The sequence below is a fragment of the Vulpes vulpes genome, chromosome 6 (assembly GCF_048418805.1).
Source record: "Vulpes vulpes isolate BD-2025 chromosome 6, VulVul3, whole genome shotgun sequence".
Taxonomy (NCBI): Eukaryota; Metazoa; Chordata; class Mammalia; order Carnivora; family Canidae; genus Vulpes; species Vulpes vulpes.
This window is the reverse complement of record NC_132785.1, coordinates 73,935,519-73,956,783: the sequence shown is the minus strand read 5'-3', so window position 1 is coordinate 73,956,783 and position 21,265 is coordinate 73,935,519. Positions and strand designations below refer to the sequence as shown.

General features: G+C 46.2%; 1 protein-coding gene across 13 annotated transcripts in view; it reads right to left on the bottom strand.

The window, feature by feature from the left end:
• Positions 1-6,339: 6,339 nt before the first annotated feature.
• NPAS3 (neuronal PAS domain protein 3) overlaps positions 6,340-21,265 on the bottom strand; it is an 832,714-nt gene continuing 817,788 nt past the window's right edge. For 10 of the 13 annotated variants that reach the window (XM_072761402.1, XM_072761394.1, XM_072761391.1 and 7 more), the window contains 3 exons: positions 13,429-13,576; positions 9,779-9,903; positions 6,340-7,857 (listed from right to left, as the gene is read on the bottom strand). In XM_072761402.1, coding sequence (XP_072617503.1) covers positions 6,452-7,857; positions 9,779-9,903; positions 13,429-13,576 — 1,679 coding nt within the window. In that variant the 3' untranslated portion in view covers positions 6,340-6,451. The remainder of the gene's footprint in view (positions 7,858-9,778; positions 9,904-13,428; positions 13,577-21,265) is intronic. The other 3 variants (XM_072761396.1, XM_072761390.1, XM_072761392.1) reach the window with 1 other exon arrangement.

Genomic DNA, 21,265 nt, shown 5'->3' with positions numbered 1-21,265 from the left:
ACGACCTGAGCTGAAGGCAGATGCTCAACCATTGAGCCATCCAGGTGTCCCAGGAGATGTGATTTCTTCCTGAGAGTTGCTAAGATCTTCTGGATGATGCCTCAGTTTACAGCTCATCAGTGAGGATCTGTTATTAAAGGATACCTTCTTGAGCATCTAAGATACATTTACATAGTTGTCCATGGCATATGATGTCAGAGTTTACTAAGTTAGCAACTACTTGGGCTCTTTCTTCTTCTTCCTCTATTTGATGTGCCTAATTAATTGCTGCATACAGAATAGATTGTGTTATTGACACATATACCCATCCTCCAGCCAACATTTATTGCGGGCCAACTGTGTGCCAGCTGTTTGGACTCCCCAGGGAGGTGGGAATGAACACACTTGTTGCTTTGTCCATTTGTTGCTATTCCTTTCTTGATAGAAACTCAAGCTATCTTGCAATACCACATGGACTTTCCAGCGGGATCTCTGCTTCTTGACAAGTCATGTTTCCTCTCCTTTCTTCCTCTTTTCCTTCCTTCCTTCCTTCCTTCCTTCCTTCCTTCCTTCCTTCCTTCCTTTCCTTCCTTCCTTCCCTTCCTTCCTTCCTTCCTTCCTTCCTTTCCTTCCTTCCTTCCTTCCTTCCTTCCTTCCTTCCTTCCTTCCTTCCTTCCTTCCTTCCTTCCTTCCTTCCTTCCTTCCTTCCTTCCTTCCTTCCTTCCTTTCCTTCCTTCCTTTCCTTCCTTCCTTCCTTCCTTCCTTCCTTCCTTCCTTCCTTCCTTCCTTCCCTTCCTTCCTTCCTTCCTTCCTTCCTTCCTTCCTTCCTTCCCTTCTCCTTTTTACATGTCCTTATCCATCAGTATTCTGCAGATCTTTACTGAGCAAAGACTATTTGTGAATCACTGAGCAAGGCACTAAGGGGACATGAAGGTGAGCAAGCCATGGTTAGTGCTTGTGGTCCACCCGGTCAGCCCCCCTTCTTTATCATGATTCCTTAGGAGATACAGGAAAGCAGGAGCAGCTGAGGGTGATCACTTACCTTAGCACACCAGAGTTGTTTCTTTAGCCTGCTAGTTGTTGTCATTCTTTGGGAATTATGCTCAAGAACAAGGCTTGTCTTTTGTCACTACGTGGTATGAAGTATTGACAAAGGTATTTTTCTTTCTCTCCTAAGTCTTCTACTCTTTCTACTTTTTGAACCTGGGTAATTATCTTAGCTTGAACAGACTAGCTTCCAGGCTTGACATTCGACATTATCTCTTACCTTTAATGCAATGCCCAGGCCAGGTTGGCTTCAAATTGTTTTAAACATGCTCGGTAGAAACAGGCTTTGTCGAGGGGGAGGCAAAGCTGGGTAAGAATTATGGTCCACAAGGACTACAATCAGTTCCTTATGCTCATCTAGAGCATGGCTTCCCTCACGTCCCACCTGCTGCCTTTTTTGAAAATTTTTTTTCTTGTTCCTTATTGCCAAATAAACAAGAATCGGTATTGGCTGGGAAAGAGAAGAGGAAGGGTACAGGGAGCTGGCGACAGATCCTTGTTCTGTCCACGACCTGCAAACTGGAGCCTTGACGCATTGACTTGCCGCCAGCCTGGCAAGGGAGAGGTCCTGTGCCTCTGGGAGCTCAGGCCTTGGCTTGGCTGCCAGCCCTGGAGCTGGGGAGATGGCAGGGCTTCCTTGACTGTCAGTGGGTCTGAGCCCAGAGCTCGCTTGCTCTCTTTTTGGCCCAGAGATGTTTATTATTTCATTAGTGACATATTTTAGCATTGATGGGTACAAATAAAGGACAGGGAACTTGCTGATACTAAGGGAGGCTTGAGCTTGGGTAAGAAATCCAGGATTTCCACCACTTCCACTGCCGAAGCTCCAGATGCTGTGAGGATTTCATTTCACCCATCCCTGGCCAGCTGCTGCTTTTCAACTCTCCTTGCCACCACCTGCAGATCACAGGGCTGAAGCAGGGTCCAGGAATAAAGTGTTGACGGCCAATCAACATTGCCGTCAGCTGACAGAGGGTCAGCCCTAGTGCCACGCTCCTCTAATTGCCACTCTGCCTTGGCAGACAGCCCCCACCCCCCGCCCCCTGTCCCCCGCCCTGGACAAAGCTCTGGAGGCCACCACTAAGAGCCAGCTTCGGCAGGGCCTACCAGACTGAATGGCTTGGGTAGGCTGGCTTCCGCACCCACTGTTCAGGATGGAGCTTCCAGCCTCATCAGGTTTTGACCTGTCAGTCTTGTTGTACTATATTCTTCTGACTCTAGGGAGCAAAGGAGCAGGAAACATTTTGGAAACACATAGGGAGAACCCAATTCGGTGTTCTCAATTACCTTCTCTCTATTTCCAATTTCCAAGTATTTATTTCAAGGACCCAGAGAGGACGCGGTGGAGAAACCTAGGGCCCTACCACCGTGGCCACATTTCCATATCCACCAGTCTGATGCCAGCCTCCACTAATAAACAGTACCCTGAAATTGGCAAATGTTACTGAAGACTTAAACTAGGGAGTGACATTTACTATGGTTGGTGGCTTTGGGACAAAAGTGTTTGCCTTCTGCTTCAGCTCAACCCGTTCATCTCTCTTCATTTTCTGGAGAACACAGAATTAACTTGTGACCCATCTGTATCCTTATCTGGGAGATAGCAAGCTGAAGTTTTCTTTCTTTCTTTCTTTTTTTTTTTGCTAGCCAGCTGACCTGCCTTCAAACGTGACAGGCTGCATGCTGCGCGCTGACCTAACCAATAACAGCACAATCGTGACTTAGTCGCTTGTCTGGAGAAAGAAAATACATATTTAGTATAAAGAGACGATATAAGCAATGGAACAGTTGGTTATACATTATAGATTGTAATAAATGAAAATATCGAGTGCATTTTCAATGATTAATGTATGAAAACTGTCATCACTTACTGTGCATTAATCAAGAAAAAATGCACACTTCCCGTAGTGGTTACCATGCAGGCCCACTGTTCAGCTTTGATAATGTGCATAATAATGCTCAGTATGACAATGAGTTGGGGTAGCTGAAAATTTAGGATGGTTGCAAGTTTGGTGTAGTATTTGGATTAGCATCTTAATCTGTGCCTTGTCAGCCTCATCATGACACAAGCTATGCATTTTTTTTTCCAAAACTAGCAAAAATATGGATGTATCTTTTTTTTTCGAACTTTTTAAGAAAAAAAATCAATAGTAATGACCAAGGTACCTGCTTAAACAAATACTACCAGCACTCATTAGTTAGGATGGTTACATGTAAAAGAAATGATGCCAGATAGTAACAAATCCAAGAGAAGTTTATTATGAAAATGGCACCTGCGGATGAAAAAATTAAGTTACATAAAGACAACCATGTATGTGACATGTATGAGAATCTACAAAAGTATAAAAAGAACCCTGTTGTAAATGAAGTATGTACATTTCTGATTTGCAGCATTATCAATGGTCAATGAAAAAAAATGTTTCAAAATAAGCCAGGCACTCAGGAAGTTAGGTCCGGTTAGCTTCACACAAAACAAATGTACCATAGCTGTCGCTTTGTAACGTTTTAATTTTTTTTTTATATATATATTGTAGAGTTGGTAACACTGCTAAGATTTTTACGAACAGAATATCCCTTTCCCCATTATTCAGCTACTTGGCACCAGTCTCCTCATAAAAGTTTTCATATATTTGTACAAGAAATAGTTAAAAACACAGACACAGTCTTCACAGGTAATGAAGTGTTTTTTTTTCATTTTGTAATTTTAAACACTATGGATTTAGACAGCAGCTGTGATTATCTGTTAGTTTAAATCACCAGAAATCATTTTGACACAACACAGAAACATTTATAAAAGAAAAAAAAAAACAGCTGTCTAGCTGTTCTTTGTAGCTGATAGGTGCATTCCTTTGATTGTTCGATAGCTAGAGTAGAGCTTCCAAAATTAATCTTTAAATATCATGACTGGCCTTCTTCACCTTCTAAACCTACTTAAATCCTTCAAGTAAGCTCACTATTAAAATTTGTGGCATTTCACTTCTTTTAGTTATTATTATTCCACAGTGATGTGGGCCCGACTCATGGCATCAAAGGTCCTAGAGGAAACCACGCAACACAGTGATATTCAAAGGACAGCCGAATTACTATATTAGCATTGCACACATAAACAAATATATATGACAATTCTATATTCCATTATCCCCTCCCCTTTTGTTTTTAAAAAATGTGGGTTGACCTTTGAAATAATTTTCTGTCTCACTGGTAATTGCTTTATATATTGCTCCATCAGCCAACCTGGAAGGAAACCAAAGAAAAGCACCCACTGCTTAGGTAGAGCACAAGGGACTCTGGGAATGTTAACAACTGAGGCTCTGTGGCATCAATTATTTAAAATATCTGAGCGTTATTCTTCAGTGCTTTGTGTTGCACTCCAGAAGAAAAAGTCATACCCAGAACTCCATTGTGGGAAAAATGGCTCCATTAACCTTGAGCTAGTTAAGAGTCTTTTTATCTCTGAGAATGAAAAAGATTTTGGGGAAGGGTGGGGGGGGGGCGGGGTAAGGGTGGGTGGGTGGAGGATAGATGGGAGGGAGAAGGGGAGACAAGAGAGGGAGGGAAAGGAAGGAGAGGTGGGGAGAATATACACCAGCAAAGCAACAGCAGGGATTTTAAAAAGTGGAACGAAAGATTCACAGACAGTAGAAGCAGCATAGGGTGACGTTACAGAGGAAGGCCACCACACAAAACTCACTAACCCCCAAGAATCACTGATTCACTAGGACTGCAGGAATGGGACTGGACCACTCCGGACTAGAGAGAGAGCACAGAGAAGACAAAGGACAAAACAACTACATTAGCTTAGTATATACTGCATATAGCAACACACATTGAAACTGCAATGGGGCCGACAGCCAAGGACACGTACACATTGCACACATTACAGTTCTCACATCTGTTATTAGATGCCTTAAAAACAGCTGCCAAAGATGGAGTGGAGGAAGAATTTATACTTGACAGTCATTTGGAGTGTTTGACACTACACTGATTTCTGGCAACAAAGACAAAATAGGAGATTTTTTTTTCTTTTTCTTTTTTTTTCTTTTTTTCCTTTTTTTTTCTTTTTTTCTTTTTTTTTCTTTTTTCTTTTTTTTTAATTTTTTACTTCATGTGCGGTTTTCAGTTGCAGTTATCTGTTTGAAGCTTATCAACCCACTCTTTAGTTTTAAACCGTACTGGTTTCAACCTAGAAATAAGAGAACCAAAGGGGAAAAAAAATGCCATCAAATCAAATCAGTCCCCCCAAATACAACCTTCCCTTTTTTTTTTTTAGCAAGAAATGAAAAAGAAATAAAAAAGATGTTAAATATCTTTTCCTTCGTTTACTCTGAAGTGTTACTGAAGTCGCAAAAAATTAGCCTCAGTTAGACTGAGAAAAGGAAAAAAAAAAAGAAAAGAAAAGAAAAACAGCTCAACAAAAGGCAGTATGTACCTAAACTGCTCCTCAAATCAGTTTGATTGAGTTTTCCAAAGGCCCCTTTAAAAAGGGCTTTACTGACCCATTAAATTTAATGTGAGGCTATGTTTGTTAGTTGGGAGGTAAAAAATTTTAAGTCCTGCAGCAAACGTTAATGAGGGCTTTGTCTTAACTAACCAAGGAGACTGCAGCAGCGGACTCCAGACCAGGACAGAACACATTTTTTTTTTTTTTCCCCAAAACCCAGCCCAGGAGCTGCATTTTGTATGAAGACATTACAGATTAATAAATGATAGCACCATGGTTTTAGAAATTAAGTTAATGTTTCAGTAATTAACATTTAGTCCAACTTTTTTTTTTTTTTTTAAACATTCTAGTCACAGGCCAGAAATTAAGTTTAAGAACCCAAATTATTCTTATGTGCAAGTAAGAAAACTCTTAAAATCTTAACCATAAAAAGAGAATTAAATTCTGCATAAAGTTCTAAAATACTATCCCCCTATCTTTAAAGGAATTAGGAACCAGAACCAAAACCAAAACAACGAAACAGAACAAAACAAAACAACACCCCATTTCATTTGACTTAGTCAAACAGGGCACATTGTTTCTGCTTGTCTCTTTCAATCTTGATCACATCAAGATCTTGGTGAAGAAACCCGATGGTTGTCACTTGAGAAATCTCTTGACCACAAGACTGAGTATTCTATGGCAGAGGCATATACACATTAAAGGCATCTTAATAAAGATGCAAAGGAAAGCGAAACAACCCAACACACATCTCGGGAGAAGACAAAACGGCAGGCAACGGGTCATCTGACTCTCCGAAGGCAAAAAATAAACAATATCTGTACGGGAAAGAATAAGTCAAGGTAAAGAAAGAAGGGGGTGCGGGGGCCCGCGGTGTTGAGAGGACGCTGGCCGGCCCGGGTTCAAAGTGCTGGAATCAAAAGGTCTAAACGAAGACGCGACGCTGCGCTGCGCTGCGCTGCGCGGGCCCGGGGCGGGCGCGGCGCCTCAGTCCTCCTTGCGCTCCAGAGTCTGTGCCGCGTGGATGCCGTTGCTGTAGACGGGGAAGGGCAGCGTGGAGAAGAGTCCCTCGGCCGTGGTGAACACGTTGCCGGCGGGCATCTGCGTCAGGCTGGCGGCGCTCACGGCGCCCCCGAACGGTCCCGACATGTTGAGCCGGTGCACGTGGTGGTAGAGCATCTCCATGGGCGTCTTGGGGTCGAGGCCGAAGCCGGGGCTGTTAACGTCCACGAAGTTAACAGCGTGCGCGTTGGGCAGCAGGTTGCCCTGCATGGCCAGGGTCACCTCTGCGGGCGCGTAGCGGATGGTGCCGGTGGTGTAGACCCTCTGCGCCGCCGTGCTGGTGGCGGCCAGGGTCCCCGTCACCCTGTGCACCAGCGGGAGCACGACGTTGCCCGCCTGCAACCTCTGCAGCGCCTCCAGGTCCCCAGTGTACAGCAGGGAGTTGGCGGCGCTGGGGCCGCCCCCCGCGCCGCCGCCCCCCGCGCCGCCCCCCCCCGCGCCGCCGCCGCCGCCGCCCCCCCCGCCGCCGCCGCCCCCCCCGGGGTGCTTGTCCCGCGGGGACGCCGAGAGCGGGGGCGACAGCGGGTCGGAGGCGACGGGGGCCAGGGCCGCGGGGGCCGCCGCGCCGAACTGAGTCTTGCGCGCGGCCGCGCCGTCGGCGCCCGGCGGGGTGAGGACCGAGTCGGGGATGGCCACGTGCAGCCCCGCGCCGCCGCCGCCGCCGCCGCCCCCCTGCGGCGACGGGAAGTGCTCGGCGCTGGGGGGCTTGGTCATGCTGTAGGGGGACTCGTTCCTGGAGATCTCGCGGTTGGGCGGGTAGTTCCAGATGCTGCTGTCGTTGTCGAAGTTGATGGGCTCGGCGATCTCCGTCTTGATCTTGAGCACCGAGGCACTGTTGGGGGAGGCCAGCAGGCGCGGCGGCTCCACGAGGCCCGCGTCCAGGCCGCCGGGGCTCGACGCGCTCGACAGGCGCCGCCTGCTGGCGCTGCCGCCCTTCTGCCGTTTCCGCCGCTTCTTGCGCTTCTGGTGCTTGCCGGGGGCCTGCGCGCCCGCCTCGCCCGCGCTGTCCGAGTCCTTGGCGCTGTCGGACGTGAGCGACTCGCAGTTCTGCAGCCGCAGGTCCGACTCGCTCTCCACGTAGCGCTCCACCTTGATCTGCATGGGGCCCAGCGCGCCGAAGCCGTCCTCGCCCGCCTTGGCGCTCTCGAAGTCCGAGTGCTCGAAGCTGTCGTCGCTGTCGCGGCTGTCGGGGTTGCTGGAGCTGTGCCCGTCGTCGTTGCAGTGCATGTCGTTGTCGCACGCGCTGCCCGACTTCTTCCGGTCGGGCTCCGGGTCCTCGCTGTTCTCGGACTGGTTGCCCTTCTCGTCGGACTTGGAATTCTCGTTGTCCTCTGCGTGGGGCCGGCGGCCGGGGGTGGTGGCGGGGGGGGGGGGGGGGGGGAGACAAGAGACACCTCGTTAGCAGGGCAGGACGCAGGCGCACCTGCTGGGGGGGGGCGGGGTGTTGGCCCCCCTGAGCCGCTCCCCCACCTGCGCTACCTAGAGCCCGGGCTCTCTCCCTCTGGGAGTGTGGGCGCGTTACACATGCACAGTCCCAGCTTTCCACCCAAGCCTGCTAAATCGGATTCTGTATTTCAGCAAGATCCCCGGGCGATCGTTTGGCACGCTAACCTTTGAGAAGTCCTGCAAGCAAAAAAAAAAAAAAAAAAAAAAAAAAAACTCGGGGCATCAGAGCCCATGATCTGCAATGAGAGGCTAGCGACCCAGAAACACGGTGGTGTGCAAGGTGGCTTTCTACAGACGTCTGCACTTTCCGTTGGTGCATATTTGTCCATGATTGAAAACCACACTCCTTATTCCTGTTTTTCTCTCTGGAGCACTTAGCCGTGCAGGGAATCAGGTGCTGCTTATTCTCATTCACCTTGATCTCTTCCCCCGACTACAGTACAGGCTCCACCGGGCGGGTGGTGGGATTGTTGTCGTTTTTTGTTCCCTGCTATGTTGGTAGGTAAATAAGGCGCAGAGCGTGTCTATTCTGGAACTTCTGCCCTAGTAAAGAACTGTCAAATGAATTCAGCTTAGGGTAGGAAAACAATCAAGATCCTCTGCGCTTTACACCTCCTTCCGCTTCCCGGAAGCTCTGTCTAGAGTAGAGGGATATGGGCCTACAAGCCTGGAGAGCAGGTGCCCCTAAGGATGGAAGGGTGGTGGTGGTGGGGGACCCCTAGCCACCTGGCACATTAGAGGGAGATAGATTCTCCCAGTAACACAACTCAGGACATTTAGGGATGATGCTGATTTTGTGGCTCTGCTGTGATGCTTCTGGAAGGCGGGCTGTCCTGCAACCTTAGACAAATCACGGAACTACTTAATTTCTGTGGAAGACGTTGGGTCAGAAGAGGCTTAGGATTCTGGGATCCCTGGGTGGCGCAGCAATTTGGTGCCTGCCTTTGGCCCAGGGCACAATCCTGGAGACCTGGGATCGAATCCCACATCAGGCGTCCGGTGCATGGAGCCTGCTTCTCCCTCTGCCTATGTCTCTGCCTCTCTCTCTCTCTCTCTCTCTGTGACTATCATAAATAAATAAAAATTAAAAAAAAAAAAAAAAGGATTCTTTGCAGCTGTAAAACTCCGTGAGTTCTGTGCTCCCTGGCCCTAAGCGTGTCTGTGGAATGGGGGCTGGGGATTGGAGGGAAAGTAGATTTTTCAATTAACTTTCCCGGGCCCCAAAGAACTACCAGAAAGTCTGCTTTCCAAAGAACCCCTTACCTATGCCCTTAAGTCTCCTGCTTTGGAGGCTCAGCCCCAATTCGGGAAAGATGTGAGTATCTAGGGCTCAAAGGTACAGACTGTCTTAGAGGTAGCGAAATAAACTGGCTACTGCTTCTGGTAAAGAGGCCAAAGCTGGCTGTGAAGTCAGGGCAGGACTCCTGTGTGGCCAGTGGAGGGCTGACACCGAGTGATTGCCAAATCAAGCAGGCTGTCTGTAGACTTGTATATGTACAGGCATGTTGGGGTTATATTATAGAATAATGCGTTTTTGTGTATAAGTACCTCCCTTACCATACATATGTATGTGTGTATAGATGCCACGTACATATGTGTGTGCACAGATGTATGTGGTGATACATTAACACACACACGGATGTACAGAGAGAGAGAGAGACTCAGTATCGATTTGATGCGACCTATGTGTCTGCATCCCATGTAATGGTTTCTCCGCCCGGCTCCGATGGTGGCCCTGGGGCCGCCCCCACCCCTGGTGTTTGCGCAGGGCAGCCGTGAGCGTAGAACATGGAGAAGGAGGAATACCTGTAATACCTGAGGTATCTTTAGAGTCTGATTCAGAGTCGGATGTCTCCGAAGATTCCGAAGTTTTCTCCGGCAGGTGGGGGAGCTGTGCGATATCCATGGGTGTGTCCTTGTACTCGGGATTACTGCGGGCGAGGGAGGCATTTATCAGGAGGGCGGACACCCCTTCTCCACGGTTTGCTTTTGACCATCTCCCCCCCGCCCCCCACCTCCTGGCCCCAAACTTCTGGAGCTTAGAGAGTTTAAAAGACTACGCGAGAAGCCATTTCTTAGGTCCTTATGGGACTTCTCCTGAGGCTGGGATTTGCTGTGCTGGGGTGCAGCTGCACCCTGCCACGAGGGCTGAATACCCAAATGCCACAGGAAAGCCACTAAAACGCTTTTAAATAATCAGGTGGCGCCGGGGACCAGGGCATTGCGCTGCTTGACGTTCCTCCCAGTCTAACACATGCGGGGGGGGGGGGGGGGGGGCGGGGGGAGAAGTACTCTCAGCTATTCCTTCCCATACCTCCTGGTGTGCCCTATCTCCTCTTGGGCTCCTAATGAGTCCATTGCCTCAGTACCCTTGTCTTGGGTCCTTGATGGAGCTTCTCAGCTGCTCAGATGGCTCCAGAGCTACTGAGGGTGGGGGCGGTGTGCCGAGCCCTTGGCGCCTAATGATCTGACAGATGCACAGGTGCACCTTGGGATGCATGGATTATGGCTACTGAACTGTCAACACACCCATTACAATCACATTTTCAGCCGTTCATGTGGTGTACACCTGTGGCTTGTTAAGCTGGAACTCTGATTGCAGTGGGGAGAGTCCCAGTGTGAAAGAGGCCCTAACAGAATGGATCTAACCCCATCTGCACAAATGTGCTTAATTTTTGTTCTATTTTTAATTCTGAAACAGGCCTCTTCTGGAAAAAGAGTGTGTGTTTGGTCAGTTTGAGCTAGCTATCTTCTAGAAATGCCACCTTCAAGGCCAGCCCAATGTACTAGCAAATGTGGGCTACTGTAATCTCAAGACACAAAGAAAGCCGTCTTGCCTCAAAGTGGAAAATGCCTCTTCTACCCTCCAGGATGGCTAGCCGACCAGATGATGATTACCGATTCATCTGCTAATCTCTAGTGAAATCCCTATATTTGAGAGTCACTGTTTCAGTAACTGCTCTAAAGCGGCCGGTGTCGCGGGGAGGGTTAATTCACCACGATGGATTATCAGGCATTTACTCCTTAGTGTGAATCAGCTTCAGGGGCAGAGCTTTCTCTAGATAATGAGATGAGACTAATGGTGGGAAGGTGGCCTTAGACTCTCAGTCTCTGAACACTCTGGAGTCCCTAATTCTACCGGCACGTGAGAGAAGAGGAGAAGAGCAGTCATTTCAGAATGGGGAACGAGAGGCCTGAATGACCCAGAAGTGAGGGTTTTGAGAAAATGAAAATATTGCTCAGGGAAGAACAAAGGAAAGGAAATGTGGGAAAGAAACTTTAGTAAGTTACTCTTTTGCTAATATTCAATAGTTGCTGTTTTGCCAAGGCCACATCTTTTTCTTTTAGATCTTTAGCCTCTAGAAGTGATGCCAGTGAAATGGCAGACGTGGTGGTTTCCTCTGCTAATGCCCATCTGCGTTAGTCTCCTCTGGTCCAGATGGGGGTTCACAAGTCACTTGTCACCCAGCTTGTAGACTTCTCCCCCTGAACTCAGGGTGGGTCTTTGGGTCAGCTGACACAGGTCTACCGTGTCTGAGATTGAGACTCTTGAGCCTGAAAACTTGTCTTTGGTACCCAGACTACTTCAGTCCTCTCCCTATGGAATTAGATGGACTAGAACCACCAAACACTTAGGAGCTTGTACATTTGGTCCCAGGCCAGATCAGTGGTGTTGATCCAAAATTTCATGGACTGATCTCTCCTTAACCCTTCTCATTCCTTCCACTTGGGGGCAGAGTCAGAAGTCCTGAGAGGGATGAAGCAGTAGGAAAGATCCAGACAGCAAGAAATCATCTCCCTGAATGGGAGTGGCCAAGTGTACAGATGACTTCAGTGTACTGTGTTCCATCAGCATGGGGGACAGATTATCTTCCAGTCTGTGGCGTTCCTGTTGCTAATGCCTGATTTCTAGTAATAATGGGTCTCCTTGGCGCGACGCCATTTTTGACTAGCAAAAGAAATGTTCATGCCACAATACCTTATTCTGGTTTCTCTTTGGCATGTGAGTTTTTATAACCTGCATTACACATAGCCACTGTTTCATAAACCTCTTTGTAAAAGGATTCCTTGGCATCAGAACTCATCTTGAGTATATCACGAACACAGGAGAAAGTTCACATGAAAATCAGGCCTCGGAGAAAGCCACATTAAATACACATACTTGGACCTTTGGAGAGAATTACTGTAGCGTCGAAGAGGTCAGAAAAGGAAAAAGAAAGTAGATAAATGAAGACTCTTTTAAGTGGTGCACATTAAGGCCCTCTCTAGAGCAATAATCATTAGTGTCTGATTGATATGCTATTGGTAGCAAGCACATTCATGCCTTCAAGTCATCACCAATGTACGTGAACACACTCTGAAGGGTCAGTGTGCTGATGAGCCATGGTTGTCAGCATCTCGGCTCCATTTGGCTGTCTCCGAGAAAAATGGGATTCAGGTACTCCCTGTCTAGATTATCAGCCAAAGGGCACCAACTTCCATTCATAAGACCTACTGGAAGCGTTCCTATTCAGACCACGTGTTGGGTTCTGCTTGGTGGCTTTAGGCCGAGAGAAGCCAAAAATTGGAATGACAGTGACGGGAGGCAGCCAGGCTGCGAGCATTCTCATAGTTTCATGACGGAAACGGTGGAAGACCTCCAGGAAATTTTGCCCCCAGAAGCAGCCCAACCAAGGTCTTGGTTTTCTTTTTGCTTGGTTGACTCCAAAGGCAAAACGCTTTGGATGAGGAAGGAGAGAGATGAGGAAGGAGAGAGAAGAGGGGTCGCAGACTAGAGTTTAGGAAGCTTGTTGAGCCTGGCCTCATTAATGGATGTAAATTGGGAGGGCACATCAAAATAGCAGTAAAACTATACCAAAGTTCCATGGCTTGAGGCAAAAGAAGATTGCTTTCATTTATATACCGATATTGCCTTGATTCCGACAAAGCAGCCCACTTGGCTTACCAAAACTTGAATGCCTAGGGAATCAAATGCTGTGTAATATGCTTAAGGTTTCAAAGGGATGGGATACAGGAGGGATATAATGAACCCTGCCACTTTTTCCCCATGCCCTTTTGCTTAATTTTCTCAAGGACTGGAATGCACGAGTGTAGGTTTATGGGGTGGGGAGAAGGAGGTGCCTCTTGAATGCTTCATCTGTCGGCAAAAGTCTGTAACCTTTTTTTTTTTTTTTCTAGCCTGACCATTTGTGGGGGAAACCAAAGCAACCTCTGCAGAGCTGCCCAAATGTTGACAGACCAAGAATTACTAAAAATGTTGTGAGTCTGCCCTGGAAGTCCCCTCCAACATTGCTCTGATCTTTCCATATTTCTTTGAATCTTGTGGAAGGAAAAGCAGAATTTCCACATATTTCCACACCAGATACTGCCAAAAGATAATAAGACATGTCAGCTATTAACCATGGGCTGCATATTTTATAACTGACACAGAAATGAAAAAGAATTAGAAAATATACCTAAGAAGATAATTCACCCAGATGATATTCTTCTCATTTGCGTTCTTGGCATTAATAGCTATGGTGGCACTAGACTGTATCCAAATATATCCTCCATTCTTCTGCATCCAACGATAGTACTTCGTCACACACTGGCCCTTATTCAGCACTGGGGGAAAAAGAACAAAACAGAAGGCATTGTGTATTAAGATGGGGACCAAATGATTATCATCTCGGTAAAACGGCAAGCTTTGAAAGGGGGGTGTCCCACACTAAGCCAGGGGTGCCCTTCTGTATGCTTAATGTAGAATGCCATTAGTAGGACAAATAAAATCAACAATTCAGTGGAGCGAGGGTTACTAGCATTTGTAGCAGGACTTTATTCCGTTTTGGGCAGCCATGGTGTGAAAGGAAGAATAAAAGGACTACAAATCTTGTTGGCTCACAGAATACCTAATGTGGTGTGGATATTGTCAATGGGTTTGACGTCAGACGCTAACAAAGGAAAATCTGTATGTGATTTATTCATAGCTGCGAGGTAGATCTCTTTGAGATCCCAGATATTTGAATGGTTCCGAAGATGCTTTACCCTGTCTTTGATCATTTCACCTCAGTGCAAGCAGTATCAACCAGTGTCCTCCTACATCTGTTCCCTTTGATCTTGTCTAACAGAATTTATAGTCCGCGTATGAACAAAATTTACATTGGTCAATCAGGGGAAATTCTGGTGAGACTTTACTGACTGTTGGAACAAAATAAATCCCCCGACCAAGTCAGGGAGAAACCCTGGCCTAAGGGAGGCACGGAATTGACTTGGCTAGAGCCAAACAGAGTGACAGCTCCACACACGCTCTGAAATATGGCCCCAAATGAAGGAACAAGTAAAAACAATCAGTAATGTGAAACGGTGCCATTAAATACCCACTGAAGGAGAGCTTTAAAATGCAGATGTTAAAAATGATACTTTAACCAAAATCTTGCCAAGTTGAAATTGATTTGATTTGTATCTGGGTACTCCTGAGCTAGTAAAAGGGGGAAAGCGCAGTAAATCATCCCCTGAAATAAAGTGCTATGGAAAGGAGTGGTTTCAAAGGATGCCGGAAATGTGAAAAACCTGCGGTTATTACTTGGCTGGGGATCGCAGGGACTCCACACCCCCGAAAGCGCGCCGGCTGGTTGGCCACTAGAGGGCAGTGTGCACTCGTCCACGTTGCCCACTTTTTGGCATGTCCTTGTCTCCGTCTGCTAAAATGAAAAACCTCTAACTGCTGTAATAAATTTGGCTAAATTAGCTGCTAAATGGTTATCTCAAGTAATATGTATTTGCATTAATCATCTTGCTCTAAACCAGAACAAGCCAGAGTCCTAAAGACGTAGTAAATTCATATTGTCCATTTAATTACGGCTAATAAGTGCTTCATATACAATAGTTTCATGAAGTACATTTTGATTTTTTTTGGGGGGGGGGGAGCTGGATGGGTAAAAGGAAGTCACTTTGGAGAAGAGCCGCATTTTGAGGCCGTTGAAGCTCATCCCGTCGCGTCTGAGCTGCTCTTCCCGGCTCTAAAAGTGATCACAAATCTCCCTCCACGTCCTCTGTCCGTAAACACAGAAGCACCGATGCTTTCCTCCTATTCTTCCTTTTCCTCACAATGCACCAAAAGGACGCTTGTTAAATTTAATAATTATGTCTTCACAGTTGCTCGAGAAAGATTCGCTTTGATGAGCGCTTCAAATAGGGGCAAGCTCTACTCTGAGGCCATTCAACAGTTTAGGGTATTTTTAAGGCCCGGAACTGTCATCTTCTCTCGGTGGCGAGGCTCCACAGGTAGCATTGTACTCTCCTTTTGTCGGCGATTGTAAGTTGTGCCATTCTGCATGCATGGGTTCCCAGGCTACAAAACTGCGTGGTGAGGCTGAAAGCAGTGAAATACTCACTCTGCCATACAGCTCTTCTGTCAAACCGTTGTTGCATGCAACAAGATGTGCTTTTATTCAAATCCTCTCAACCTGGTTAACTATTAATAGAGGAATGACGGGTTATGAAGTTCTGCCCACTATCTTCACACAGAGAAACTTACAGCACCCAGTCAGCGGTTGGTGTCTAATCCTATCTGCTGTGTATCTGGAGTAAGGAATAATTTCAGACGGATCTGGTACTTTTATAACAAGGGCAAGGAGACCGAGAGACCCCTTTTCAAAATCCCACATGGAGACAACACTGAGATAGTAGTTGACATCGGCCCAGTCCGGCTGGGGATTCCGGACCGGACCGGACTTTGACCATACGTAGGTAGGCAAAGTGAAAACGTTATCTCCAGGGTGGAGTGCACAGAAAGGGGCAAAGTGAGAAAGGAATTCCAAAGTTAAGTTAGAATTTGTAGAATCAATGTAAAGATCCCCCCACCCCCATTCCTTATAATACTTTCTCTTACTTCTAAACAAAGAGAGAAACAAAATCTCAATTCTGAAATGTACGGCCAGCAAAGCATCTCCCTCCCCAGTGAGCTCCGCCTACGTGCAGTGAAAGGGGCTGAAAGACTCAGAATGTGGCCTTGTCTTCTGGAGCTAAGGCTACAGGACTCTGTTTCCCAAGAAGAAATACAAATTTAGCATGGCCAGGAGTGCAGCCTTCCTCATCCCCTGGCCAAAGGCCATCTAGCAAAGAGAGCAGACCTACTTGGGAGAGGCAGGCTTGGCAGGTGGCCACATGAGGACGTATTGTATTGTGGAAGGACCCCCAAGGAACGGGAGCCCCCCGCCCCCGACTCCTTGGGGGGTCAGGCAGCTACTTGAATGCCTTAGCTTGCTGTGGTCAATGCCACAAACAGATCTGGGAGCCCATTGTGGTCAGTTGGAGAAAAGTTTCACCGACAACATTCATTTGCCCCGGGCCAGACTGACAGTGGTTCGGAAGAGGTAAAGACACCCTCCGGCCTGGACCTAGATCATGGCGATTCCCTGAGGACTTCCTGAAGGAGACCTCCATGTGTCAGTGGCAAGCCAGACAGGGAGAGAGAAGGCACTGAGTTAGCTCCTACTACAGCGGGAAATGGTCACTCAAATACTGCCCTGGTTGTATTGGTTTTCTGGGAGGTCCCATATAAAGGAGTCACAATGGAATTTTGCTTCTTTTAGAATGAACAGGAATAATTTTTGCTTGGGGCTCCAGAATATACATTTATGACTTGGGGATGAAGCTTCTTTCTTTAAAAAAAAAAAAAAAAATCATACTGGCAAATCAGTTGGATCATTCCAGCTGCGCCAGAGGCAGGATCTGACAGCTTTTCCTGAGCTCATGTGGTCCTAATCAGCTCAAGAAGAAAAGCCACTTTGGTGCCAGTTTGAAAGAGATTTTTAGTTTGTAATAAATTAGACAACTTGAAAAAACACAAGAACTTTTTCAATTCTCTTTAATCCAGTGGCTGTTGTTTTTATTTGTGACTTTTAGCTTTCGATATTGGGGGAAAAGTGAGAGAATGATTGTGTCAGGCTATTTCCTAAAATCTCTTTTGTGGGGAAACTCTGAAAAAGGCACGATGTGAGTTGCTTGATATGGAAGTCCTTAAAAAAATAGCTAATTGTCCCTTGAAAAGAGATAGAGTCATCAAACCAATGAGCTGCAGAGGAAGTTCATAACAGTGTGCTCAAACCAAAAAGAGAGGAAGCAGAGAGAGAGAAAATTTATATGCGGGTCATATTTTTAGCTCTGTACCGGGATATGGTGTGAGTACTTTTAACATGAAACCTGGCATCTTCTCTTTGATTTATCTCAAAGTTTACTTTTTGGTGTCTGAAACTTCGGGTAGAGCAGCCCGTGTTCCCCTCACTGGATTCACCCATCATATCATAACATCTCTAGAATTATGTCTTTCAAGTTGTGCCATAGGAATTCGTTTTCATTCAGGGATCTCGCAACATCGGAGGGGCCTTTACCGAGATTTTACAGGGCACTCAAGAAGATATGGAGAGGATGGGTACGTTTTCCCCAGGTTCACTTATAATCTCGAGTGGTCCCAGGTGTAATTCTGAGCACCTCTGCTACCCCGTGAGAACTTGTTCCTCTCGCTGGAAGTCTAGGGTGGGACCAGTTGTTCTCGGCTGCTGTTGCTCCAAGAGGAGCCAAGTAGCTGCCCTCGGCACCACCCCAGGTTCCAAGCTAAGGCTGCCTTTGAGTTGCAGGCTGTGCTCTTTGGAGGACAGGGTGGCCCCACGCTTGTGAGAAGAATAGAACAAGGAGATGTAAACGCTCCTGGTTGGATCGCTCCAGTGCTGCTGGTTTGACAGTTTGGGGCTATTTAGCGTCAAGGTCCCACCCACCCCTGATTGCGAAGGGCGTGACCCATAGGCTTCACTTAAAAGAAAACTGCAGGGAACTTCCGATTTTTTAGGACACGTGAGCCATTATGTCAAATACACACTTGCCCCACAAAAGACGGGGTGTTCAGTTTTCTTGAATATCTTTAAAAAATGTCACCCGGTCTCCTGGTTTGAGCTTACCGGTGGCGTACAAGGAGCGCGCGGCCTAGAGGGGAGCTCCTCTCCCCCAACCCCCAGGAGCTCTCGCCCAGGCACACATCCATGGCTCTGCACACAGCCACCAACAGAGGGATTTCAGTTTTCCTCGGGAAAACTCTGTCCCCAGAAATAGACCGATGATTGAGAGGACATAAAGGAAGCCTGTGTCTGTGGCAGGAACATAATTCTGTTAGTAAATCAAAACAAATCAGTACAAGTTTGCCTTCAGAAATATGGAGAAAAAAAGAGAACATGGTCTCTTCCTGTTGGGCTGTTCTACCAAATCAAAGCCAAAGAATCTAAATAGTGAGTTACTTGTGTCTTAAAAAGAAGGAAGCAGTCTAATTCAGTTTGGAGAGGAGATGAAGAACACATATCAAAAGCGGTCTTTTAGCGAAGTGTCTCACAAAAGGACATTTTAGTGGCTTGCATATGCATTAAAAAGCTGCAATACTTGGCGTATTCAGGTAAGTATAGAATAAATAGGAAATGGTGAGATCATCGGAGATTGCACACTTCACATTCACACGGCTGAACAAAGAGCTTCATTATCGTCATGGCGATACGAGGACGCATCTGCGGCGCCATTCACCCGTCCGGGAGGTACCTTCACCAGTGGCTGCAGAGAATGGAGAGGGGGGTGCTGTCTCTCAGGAACTCGAATATTATTTCTGAATTCACTAATGTGGAGAGTGTGCAAGTGGGGGGGGGGTGCGCTAGAATCACACCTTTCTACTTAATACCGCAGTTGGGTGCTTAGCTGTAGCCACTGGTTTCCTTTCTACATTCACAAAACTGGCAGATGAAACATGAAAAAGAATACTGACTCTTTAATCTCTGCTTCTCCACCTAAGGCCCAAGGCAGGCTGACAGGGAACTTCATTCTGGAACCAGGACTTTTTTTTTTTTTTTTTTTTAAATTCTGGATTACTTTTTCCTCTGCTTTTGAAAAACTGTGGGCTATAGGCGAATGAACCTGACATAGACTTAAAATAGGAACAAGTTTCTTTATCTAAAAGTTATAGTCCTTGATGCTTACAGGAAGGTCATTTTCAAAACCCACAGGAGAAAGAGCATAGAGGCAGAAACTGTGCATTAAGTGCTTTATTTACTTGCAATCGAGACGGTTTTTCATTTAGAACTGCTCATAGGATCAACCAAGGCTTTGATGCTGTGCAGACTTTCCTATAGATTTTGCAATTAGTGAGCTAGATGTCTTAAATAGCGGGCATCCACAAATTGGTTTTTTGTTTTTTTGTGAGTCTATGTGCCGAGCAATATTTGGTAAAGTTTAATGATATTTGATACTTAACGGGAGTTACGAGCTTGAGGACAGAAGACCTGTGGATGGTCTGTGAATGACTATGCATCATCTATGGATTTTCCCCCTAATACACTAATGACAGGCCCTGCTTGAATTGCTATCTGTGTGATTTATCACCTCAGAAGAGGTTTTTTCCTATACCACTGCCAATGGATAGATTTTTATTAACTGTTAATATTGAATCATGCAGAAAACTTTTCATTGATTTAGGAAATGTCAATTTGTTAAGTTTAAAAAATAAATTCCTCTTTTCTTCATGATAATGTACTGAATGGGAGACCAAGGCTTTTAAACACTGATGGTATCATGTTCTAGGACAGAAAAAAATCAGTGATGGTTGCAGGAGTGACGTCCGAGATCTCAGATTTTTTTCAAACTGTTTCAATTCAGCCAGAGTTTCTGTGCCACTCGTTCTTGCCCTTCTCGACCTAAAATACTTAAGGACAGATATTTCTTAGCCCTTATGCTTTTTTTTTTTTTGGTGGTGGTGGTGGTGGGGGACAGGATTTGCCATATAAGGGAAGCCGTGAACTCTTCAGCAGGGAATTAAGAAAAATTTATGGTGAGGAAATGAGGGATATGGTGGATTTATCCACTCATTCAGTGGATATTCTTTTGAGTGCCTACTTACTCTGTGCCAGGCACCAGGGATCTCAAAGTCCACAAAAATTGGTCGTGGGCCTGTCCCTTTATTAGTATTGGTCATGATAATTCCACTCCCTTACCAGTGATTGCTTTAGGTTTGGAAAGTGGTGGAACACCGGACAGTGAGACCCACGGGGAGGTTTCTCTCATTGAGAACCATTGGAGAAGTTTTCTTCATTCTGAAAATATAGGACTTACCTCGATTTGCCTTTCTATGGGAGACAGATACTTAATCATCTTCACTGAGAAACTTGTAAACGTAATAACTCTTACGGGAAGTGGGATGAGGGTCTGAAAGCACAGGGGTCTGACCTGGCCTGGGGGAATTCGTCACCTCCTTTTAAAAATGAAGTGTTAAAAAAAAATGAAGTGTTGGGCATGGTTAAGCTAGAATGTAGGGAGAACTAAAACAGGGTAGAAGGATAAGGTTGGATCTTTGCCTCAGATTTACTTTATGTCTCTCGTGAACCCTGTGTTTCTGGAGGAGGTCATTTTATGAAGTCCACTAAACCTCTTTAACAAGAAATACATAGGCGGGTGAGGCATAGGTATAGAGAACGCATGTTTGGCAAAATCAGTAATACTTAAAGGAGCCCAGGTAAATGTCATTTGTTCACCTGTTGTGTAGATTTTCAGAAACCCAGATACTTTGTTGTGAAAATGTGTCAGATTCTCCCATGTAGCAGTCACTGTTGGTTGTCCACTGAGCAGCTACTCCTTTTTTTTTTTTCAGTTTTATTTAGAAATAATTGACATACATCACCGTGTGAGTTTAAACACACAGCGTGGCAGTGGCTCAGCTTACATATATTATGAAACAATGACCACAAGTAGGTTCAGCTAACATTCATCTTCTCATGCAAGGTAAAATAATAAGGGAAAAGAAAGATAGAAGAAGAAAATGTGCTTCTTGTGAACTCTTCGGACTGACTCGCAACAACTTTCCTACAGATCCTGCAGCAGTGTGAGCTGCAGTCAGAATGTTGTGTATTGTGCAGCTCTTCTATCGCTTGTTCCTGGATAAGGCAACTTTCCCAAGTCCCAAGGGGGGACAAGCCTTGATTGTTGAAGCCAGTCATGGTAATTGCATCCAGTGTGTGGCTTAGGCTTGGGCACTTGATGAAATGCTGGACAATGAGATATAGGGGGGCTTCTCTCTACTGGAGGGCCTGTATGAGCATTTTCTTTCAAAAATGAACGCAAAATAGTGACTGACCCTTTCCTGACTTTGGGCATTGTCTTGTGAGGAACTGGTGATGGGCAGTGCTACAGCTCTGTTTTGATCATGAAGAGAAAGGAAAGATGATTACAGAGAAAGTTTAAGTCATTTTTGCTTGGGTTTTCTGTTACTCAGTAACGGGATGCATTCTA